At 36.9% G+C, this 9,532-nt stretch overlaps 1 protein-coding gene across 1 annotated transcript; it reads right to left on the reverse strand.

The window, feature by feature from the left end:
* Window positions 1-8,354: 8,354 nt before the first annotated feature.
* LOC149821067 (uncharacterized) lies at window positions 8,355-9,152 on the reverse strand. The gene is made up of 3 exons (XM_089981892.1): window positions 9,093-9,152; window positions 8,952-9,005; window positions 8,355-8,798 (listed from the first exon to the last, which is right to left on the reverse strand). Exons 1-3 carry the CDS (start codon window positions 9,150-9,152, stop codon window positions 8,355-8,357), a joined length of 558 nt encoding a protein of 185 aa, XP_089838018.1.
* Between the last annotated feature and the right edge of the window lie 380 nt (window positions 9,153-9,532).

Consider the following 9,532-nt stretch of genomic DNA (forward strand, 5'->3'; position numbering starts at 1 on the left):
ATGAAGATGGTAAGTTTGTTGATACAAAGGTATACCGAGGTATGATAGGATCACTTCTCTATTTAACTGCTAGCCGTCCAGATATTATGTTCAGTGTTTGCTTGTGTGCTAGATTTCAGTCAAATCCAAAAGAATCACATCTTAAGGCTGTAAAAAGAATAATGAGATATTTAAAAGACACAGTTGATTTTGGATTATTCTATTCAAAATCCTCTATATTTGATTTAATCTCATACAGCGATGCTGACTTTGCTGGAAGTAAATCTGACAGAAAAAGCACAAGTGGAACATGTCATATGCTAGGGCACTCACTTGTATCATGGTTCAGTAAGAAACAAAACTGTGTATCCTTATCAACTACTGAAGCCGAATACATTGCTGCTAGCCTATCCTGTACACAAGTTATCTGGATGAAACAAACCTTAAAAGATTTTGGTTTAAATTTTGAAAATACAACTATTTTCTGTGATAATACTAGTGCTATAAACTTATCTAAGAATCCTATTTTACACTCACGAACTAAGCACATTCAAATAAGACACCACTTCTTAAGAGAACAAGTCTTAAACAACATAATTAAACTCGAATTCATACCCACTAATCAACAGTTAGCAAACATATTCACTAAACCATTGAAACATGAAGACTTTACACGAATTAGAAGAGAACTAGGAATATGCAAACTAAGTGACTTATAAATTAATCACACTTATTATAATACTTCTTATAAGTTTTGTTAAAATCTTATTTTAAAAGTTTTTTTCTTCTTATCGATTTTTGTTAGTCAAACTAGATTTCCATATTCACGTATACTCTAAACTCATATAAGACACATTCTTTATGTCTTTCAACTTGTCATCTTTCAAGTACACATCCATAATGACTCCTTGTCCTATCTCCTTTCACTCATATCCCTAAGAACTAATTATATTAAAAGCTATCATGACATTGTTCACATCACTCATCTCATAACTCCTTTATTATTTTTGTCCTTTTGTGAAAACTTCTCTTACGATAAGTTGATTCACCTTCAACATGATAACATATTAGTTTATGAGAAATCTTGCTTTTCAAATTTTTAGTCAAAATCGAATGATTAATTTTTTTGGCTCTTTTACCTTCTTCTAAAGATCTAGTTGTTATGTTCTCACGTAAATTTTTACTATATCATTTGATATATCATATATTACGTACACTCTATTATATCTCACATAAATTTTTTACTATATCATCTTTTATATCATCTCTTCATGCTTTACATCTTTTACAAAAAGTAGTGTAAAATTCTCTTTTCAAAAACTTGTACTCCACTCATTAGTACGTTTTGTATCACCTTTTTATCTCTCTCTCTCTCTCTCTACATTAAACGAAGTTCCTTTTCATCCGTGACCATGACTCTCTCATATATTTTATATCTCTCTCAAATCGAGATTCATTAAAACCTTGTCCTTAAGCAAAACTTTATTTCTTGTCTCTCCACTTTATGTCATACATATCATATCTAACATCAAGTGATTGTTGTCCTTTATGACCACTCTCATTTCTCTACATATCCGTATCACCTTTCTCTATGACTACTCTTACTCCTTCCACGCATATCCATAAAAATATTTCTTATATAAGCAATTATTACTCTTCACTCATAAATATCTTTTTGTCTCATCATCTCTCTTACCACTATTCAAAGTCAAAGTGTGTCCTTATCATATTTACATAAAAATTACAAATGTGAAAACACATTAATCATGACACATTTTTTAAGTCATTCTTTTCTTTCAAAAATGTCATATCTTTCAAAGTACACATCACATGATCACCCTATGACCTATTTCCTTTCACGTATATCAAAATATACACTTCTTAAATAAGAAATTATTGCCTCTCACTCACTTATCTTTGTTTGTCTTATTCCAAAATCACTCTTCACGAATTTGGAATGCTTCCACATAAAGTAATATCATGTAGAAAAAGTTGTTTGTTTTATTAGGCCATTATTTTCTTCACTCTATTCTTACATGATCTTCACGAAGTCTTTTATTTTTTTTGACTCATTCACTCTCTTCAATATGACACTCCATACTAAATTCATGACACTTCTCACTACTCGATAAACTCTCCCATAGTATATTTGTTCAAAACTATGTCCTTAACATACATACCAATATAATACACTATCTTCCACCATTGATTTGATTTGTCATTCACAAGCCCCTTAACTTACAACTCACGAATTTCCTTATTCAAACTACAATCCAAAAATCATTCACTTCCATTGTCATTCAATTCTTATCACAATTATTTTCTCTCTTCTATTTAATCGATTGGTTCATTCCTCACCAATACCACTCGTATCCCACTATCTTCATACATACTTTCAAACTCGTTCCTTCTCTCTCAACTCCCTTTTGCAATGGCTTCCTCCTCAAACAAGGTAATCACTGCCGCCGATCTAAGGTATCCAGATCTTTTTCACGACTACAACTTACTTTGCTCTCGACCAATTCATGAAGGAAAGTTGGTTCATTATGAAAACTTCATGTTATTTGACCTAGACAGATCTCTCCCCAAACTCAAACACCTACTAGGATCTTCATCCCAAGCTGCCTACTATCCTGAACTCGTTCGACTATTCTACACAAATTTTTCCTCTGATCATGAGCAAACTACCATCACCACCAAAGTACGCGGACGCCTGATGTTCTTCGATGCTTTCGACCTAGGTAGAATTCTAAACCTTCCTTCCACCGGCACAGACCTCAACAACATAGTACCACTCGAACGGTCGGTACTTCGAAAAATTCTTCTCTGCACCAACTGCTTACAACTTCCCTGGCACATGAGGAATCTCCAACCTCATGCTCAACTGCTTGCCCAGATTCTTCTCCACAATATCTATCCCAAGCCTCCACGCAAGGGATTAGTACCAAGAAAAATCTCTCTCCTTCTCTACGCAATTTTTTCCTCTACTCAGATAAATTGGTCCTCCATTATTTTCAACCTTTTTATTCGTTATAAAAAATTCCAGCCTCTTCTTTTCGGGTGTTTCATAACTCCCATTTTAAAATACTTCAAAGTACCCCCTTCAAAACGAAGTTATCCTCCATCCCTCTCAGGTCCTCAATGCTACTTCCTTCAATCTCAGGTCCCTGCATCTTCCCGGCTCTGATGAAGAAGATCCAACATCCAACTTTGATTACTTCTCTGCACTGATGGATGTTCAGCGTTCTCAGGATCGTATTCTTTGCCGTCAAGCCTCGTTGCAGCAAACTCTACAGACCCTCCAGCCGGATCAAGTCAACCGAACACATCAACCTACTCCACCTTCGGAATAAACTTATTTTTTTTTACTGTAATATTTATTATTGGTCTGTAATAACTCTCTTACTCTGATCCCTTCCTTTTTGTCTATGACAAAGGGGGAGAAAACCTATCTCCATTATTGGAGAAATACTCTCTTTAAATATTTTTCAATATTTTATTATTTCTATGCATAATGTCTTTTTGACAGGGGGAGCATATTTTGTCATCATCAAAAAGGGGGAGAATGTTGAGAAACTCTGTTTTGATGTCACATAATATGATACACTGTCGGATTTGATTTTATATGATATGATAATATGTCCTCTTGAAAAATGTTATATTATGACGGAATATGTTTTGCCATAAATCTAACGACTGCGTCAAAACACACCACTCCCGGGTAAAGTGACAAACTTTCCCTAAAACCGTGGCCAGGAGAAATAACCTCAATATTGGGTTCACGGGGCAAAATTACAGCTCATGGAGTTTTTGTATCCTCACAGTCTCCCCAAGACCGGATCTTTAAGATTCCTATACTCCATATGAGATATCTCAGAACGTATATTACACTGTTCTTATCCATTATATTTTTATTTAAGTCAATTATTTAGGTTTGCAACACCATATGCAAAAGTAAAGTGAAAACCTGCATGCTCCCTTGCGGAGACCCTTACTGTTGAGAAACTCTGTTTTGATGTCACATAATATGATACACTGTCAGATTTGATTTTATATGATATGATAATATGTCCTCTTGAAAAATGTTATATTATGACTAGATATGTTTTGCCATAAATCTAACGAGTATTTGATGCAAGGATATCTCACCCAAAAAGGATGGAGACTTCCTGTTCAAGTACAACTATGGTGCAATCATACTCCTTGAAGAAAAAGCTTGATGAGCCATGCATTCCTAAAGATCAACTGAAAAGATCGGCTACCTCAAGATGAAGATTTTTTTTCTTCTTTAGAGTCATATGTAACAGAACCTTCAGGAACATGCATATTGCATATTACATACTCATTCATAAAAGCTATATCATAAAAGTATACGATAGTTTCAAAAAGCTCCTTTTTGAAAACTAATAATTGTACCTTCTTACAACCATTTATGAAAAAGGTATTTTGACATGATTTCAAAATGTAATAATTGTACCTTATATCATATACAAGACAACTTGAAAAGTAATGTTTTTAAAAGTAGGAAAAAGACAAAACATGAAATCGGCTACACAAAGAAAAACAAATATAATATGTTTTGAAAAGACTCTAGTCACCTTCTTTAAAGAAATGATTTCAAATATAGGAAAAAGACAAAAACATGAAATCGGCTACACAAAGAAAAACAAATATAATATGTTTTGAAAAGACTCTAGTTACCTTCTTTAAAGAAATGATTTCAAATATAGGAAAAAGACAAAACATGAAAATCGGCTACACAAAGAAAATAAATATAATAAAGGTTTTGAAAAGACTAGTTACCTTTTTACAAACCCATAGAATGTCGACTTACTTGAAGTCATCATTCTCTTTGTATAGCATTAAATACCTCCTGTAAGAAATCCTTGTTAAATATCCTTCTCAAGAATGTTGACTTTCTTGTAGTCTTCATTCTCTCTGAAGACTTTGAAAAACACAACATAAAGAAAACACTTGACATGACTATGTACAAATAAATATCTCAAAGCACTCATTGTACTTACACTCATTTAAAGTAAAGAAGTACTTATGTACCTCAAATCATTAATTAGAATAAAGACAAAACTACATAATAGCCTACAATCCAACATTCAATGTACTATTGTAAGAAATAGACTTTTTACATAAAATATATATAACCTAAAATATTACAACGACTAGTGTACCCTACATTTTACTTTTATGGAAAGAAGACTTTCTCGAATTTCTCTAAAGATGTTTTTGAAATGGCATAACATTTCACATCTCAAAAAGCTACGATTTCAAAAAGTAACGACTACTTTTTAAAAGCTATATAAACACACTCAAATAAAGTATTCAACATGGAATGGACATGTGAGCTTACAACGATAAAAATTCCTATTCAATATTTGAAAAGAGAGCCTTGAAAAAGAAAGAGAAAAAGAAAAGAAAGAAAAGAGAAAAAGTCAAGTCTAGCTCTTTGACAAAGAGTATCCTCTGAGTGACAAACAGAACATTCTGAGAATCCTTCATTCGTGCATTCATATCATTCTGAAGGTTCTATAGGAAGTATTGTAACTCTGTTATTCACTGTAATCCTTCTTTGTTGAAAGAAGTAGACCTCTGTGAAAGAGGGTGTTGCCCTTCTCTGTTGAGAGAAGAAGACCTCTGTGAAAGAGGGTGTTGTCCTTCTCTGTTGAGAGAAGAAGACCTCTGTGGAAGTGGGTGTGCCCCTTCTCTGTTGAGAGAAGAAGACCTCTGAGGAAGAGGGTGTTGTACTATTTATCCGGTGACTTGGATGTTATAGTGGAAAGCTCAAGTGGTTTGCTTGGGGACTGGATGTAGGTCTGGGTTTTGACCGAACCAGTATAAATTCTGTGTTTTATGTGTTGTGACTTATTGCCTGATTATTTTATTTTATCGATCTGTATCGTATTTCACTATTCACCCCCCCTCTAGTGGAATTTCACTTACGGGACTACAACTCGTTAGAACAACTAGAACAGTGTAGTAGTGTGCCATACCAACTAATGTGGTTTAAGTGATGCAGTAAAAAACATAAGTGAAAAGAAACCAAACCCATGGCTCTCTAGGCCGGTGATGGTCCATTTAGGCCATCGATGCATCACATAACAAAACAAAAGTAGTGTTTTATTTATAACACCAGGCCAAAATGCCAAATGCATGTGCACTTATGCAAAAATAAACCTAATCATAAGCATGCCATTTTTCAATAATATGCATCCTCACTATGTGTGTTACCTCCATCACATACGTGTATCCACCCATGCATATCTCCTTTGAGTGTGTGCATATGCAAATAAATTAAACATTTTCATCAAGTGTACATGCTTATGTAAATTTTCAAATATCAATAACCTGACAGTTATATGACAACACATTCTCACGTTAATGACTACATAACCAGGACAATTAAATACTGCTTAACAAGGTCATTCACATATACATATCATTGGGCAAAACTTATGAGCACATATATTAACCTATCATGGAATGAACCATATTATGAGCAACATTGACCATGACGAACATAGGTATGCTATTGAGCATGTTCCAACACGCATCAGGCTGTTGTTATGCCTGTTACAACATCGGTATAGCCAACACACCCCCATAGTTTCATAACAGAAAGTTTATTTTCTGTTTGGCACCGAAACAACCCACACATATGCAGTTTCCAGCATGTAACTTTGTATTGGTAATGGCCAGCAACAGAGTCTGGAGGCTTTTTTGTTCTCAACCTAGCCAACAGACTGGGTCAGAAGCAGTTTCTCCAACTAAGGTTGGGCCCTTTGAAAGGTCAAGACATTCTTTGCCCCAGTCAGCTAGGGAGTAGGCGACTTATTTAGGACTAAATCAGTTTCATGTAAGTATGACTGGATATTGTTTAGAAGCAATTTGGTATACCAGGCTCTTAGACCCACTCTGGTATACCAGACCGTTAGACCCATCATATCCATGATGCTCCTTGTTTGTGGGTTTAAAGGCAACCTTTCTATGGTAGTATTAGGAAAATATGACTGAATAACTTTATAAACCATGTGTCTCTGTGCATGTGAGAGTATATTGTGACACATTCTGTAATTGATAGTTGCCTCACCACGAATAGGGAAAAGAGAAATAAGAAAGAAGGAATAAATTAAAAAAAAAATAGTGAACTTCATAAGTCCATACGGAAACAAAACAATCCCAAACACTACCATCAAGTCTCACAAATATGGACATGATCAAGAACATAGAGATTGTAAGTTCTGTTCAAGCTAAAATCTACCTGCAGAAAACTCTCAATTAAGATAACAATATAATCCAGTGTGCACATGTATATCAAATCAAGAAATCTTCCAATGTATCATCAGACGATCAGAGAATTCTTTTTTTCTCTTTTTCTTTTATAGAGATGTAACCCAGCCGACCCAGTCGGCTGGGCCTGGCATACTACCAAACCCACCCCGTCAATACCAGCAATCAACACAAAAGGTTTAAGCGAGTGCCTAAAATCAACACTCCATATACCCACAAGAGCATAACAACAGTTTTGCTATGCCATCACATAGATGCAACAGTCAAATACTCACAACCAATTTAACATGATACAAGAAGTCAAGGACCACAAGAATCAGGTTACCGCCCATTACCACCTATCACGATTCTTTATAAAACTTCACCAAAATTAATGATGACCCCAAGAAAACTATACCAGCATGCTTCTTAGACAAAAACGACACCAGATATGCAAAACTCAGACATCAAAACATATCGATAAGCTCTATATAGTCAAAATCTTCAAATCTGACCTCTAGGTTGTCGAAGCAGTGTTTCAAGGATTCCATCTAAACAAGAGCATAAAATCGAACCAGTGTTCGATTTCTCATCTATTTTTAAAAGAGGAAACTTGTACCTCTGTCTGGCATTAGATGGTTGCTGCAACCGCATGAGGATGATCCCGCCGACCCCGATTGCATGATTGCACACTATGAGGGTTGATATCGCCGCCTTCGGTGATCCAGTCGTCGAACAAGGGGTTGTGTGCCCTTCACGTCGCGCACATGAGAGAGAGAGAGAGAGAGAGAGAGAGAGAGAGAGACCCCTTTTTGAAGGGGATAGCCCGGCAAAATCGAGGCCAAACATCTCGCCAACGGCTGCGCTTCAAGCCCTCCTCCCTTTTTTTCCCCCATGTGATTCTGTTAGGGTTCTCTCTCAGAACCCTTACCCCTTTATTCTTCTTTTGCTTCAGATTTATCGGGCAACCCTTATCAGGTTGCCCTTTTTACTCTTATGTGCTTGTTACATAGGGCGTGGCCTAGGTGCGGACCCGAGACCCGGTAACGGACCCCAAGTGGGGTTCACGTTATACCCTTTTATATGGATCCTCTTTAAGAATGGGGTTCCCAGTCCTTGGTCAGAAAAGTGGTTGACTCGATAGCATCAGCCAAAGTAGGAGGCCGACCTGTCAGGACGCGAGTCCGTAACCCATCCTTCAACCCGTGCACATACTTCCCCGCCCTTGCCTTCTCATTCTTAAAGAGGTTCGGACAGTACCTCTCGAGATTCTGGAACTGGGTAGTGTAATCCACCAGACTCATGGTTCTCTGAGTCAAATCAAGGAACTCTCGTTGCATCTGTTCCTCGGCATAAGAGGGAAAGTAAGCATCCAGAAACTCCTCTCTGAACGTCTCACATGGAATCTCATCCCAATCGGCAAACTTCACCCTTTGCAGGATGTCCCACCACTTCTTGGCATCACCCTTAGGACGGTACGTGCCAAACGGTGTCTTTCTACCCTCAGGTATAGGTAAGACGTTGAACGCCTGCTCAATCTCCTCGACCCAGCTCTCTGCAGCCTCTGGGTCTGCCTTTCCTGAAAAAGTTGGCGGATCCAACTTCAGGAACCTTTCAAAGGAAACATCGCCCGTGTTTGAACCAACGTTGACAGGAGGATCACGCGCAGTTGCCTGCGCTGCCTATGCTGCCTGAGCAACCTGCGCTATCTGAGCATCCTGTGCCTCCTGAATGGCTTGTGCAACCTGCAGAGCCCGAGCAGTTTGAGTTGCCTAAGCCATCATAGTTTCGGTCAAGGTATGAATAGCCTCCATCATGAAGTCCCTATGCACCTGCCAATTCGCGGGAGCAGCAGTAGAGGATGAAGCACCTCTGCAGGTATAATGCGACATCTACAATGTACATTCTTTCTACAAATTAGACTCTTACTGATCCTAGCCCCTTAGGGTTGATCCCGTACACATATCTTTAAAGATCACAAATGATCACTAGTATATGCTATAATGAAATTCACTCATGCATAAAATCAAGCATACTAAATGTTAATGCTTAAATAAAAATATTTGAATAACCTTACCAGTGAAGACGACCGCTCTGGAGTATGAGACACGACTTGTTGATACTTCAGGACAAGACTCACTTACCAAAATTAAAACTTATTGCAAAAATGATGATAAAAAGTGTAAGATATTGTGGTGGCTCTGATACCAAACCTGTAACGACCCCAGCTCATACCCTTAAAAAATGCGGTTTTTTTTAAACGAGTTACGAA

The sequence above is a fragment of the Nuphar pumila genome, chromosome 12, assembly GCF_984573655.1.
Source record: "Nuphar pumila chromosome 12, dmNupPumi1.hap1.1, whole genome shotgun sequence".
Classification (NCBI taxonomy): Eukaryota; Viridiplantae; Streptophyta; class Magnoliopsida; order Nymphaeales; family Nymphaeaceae; genus Nuphar; species Nuphar pumila.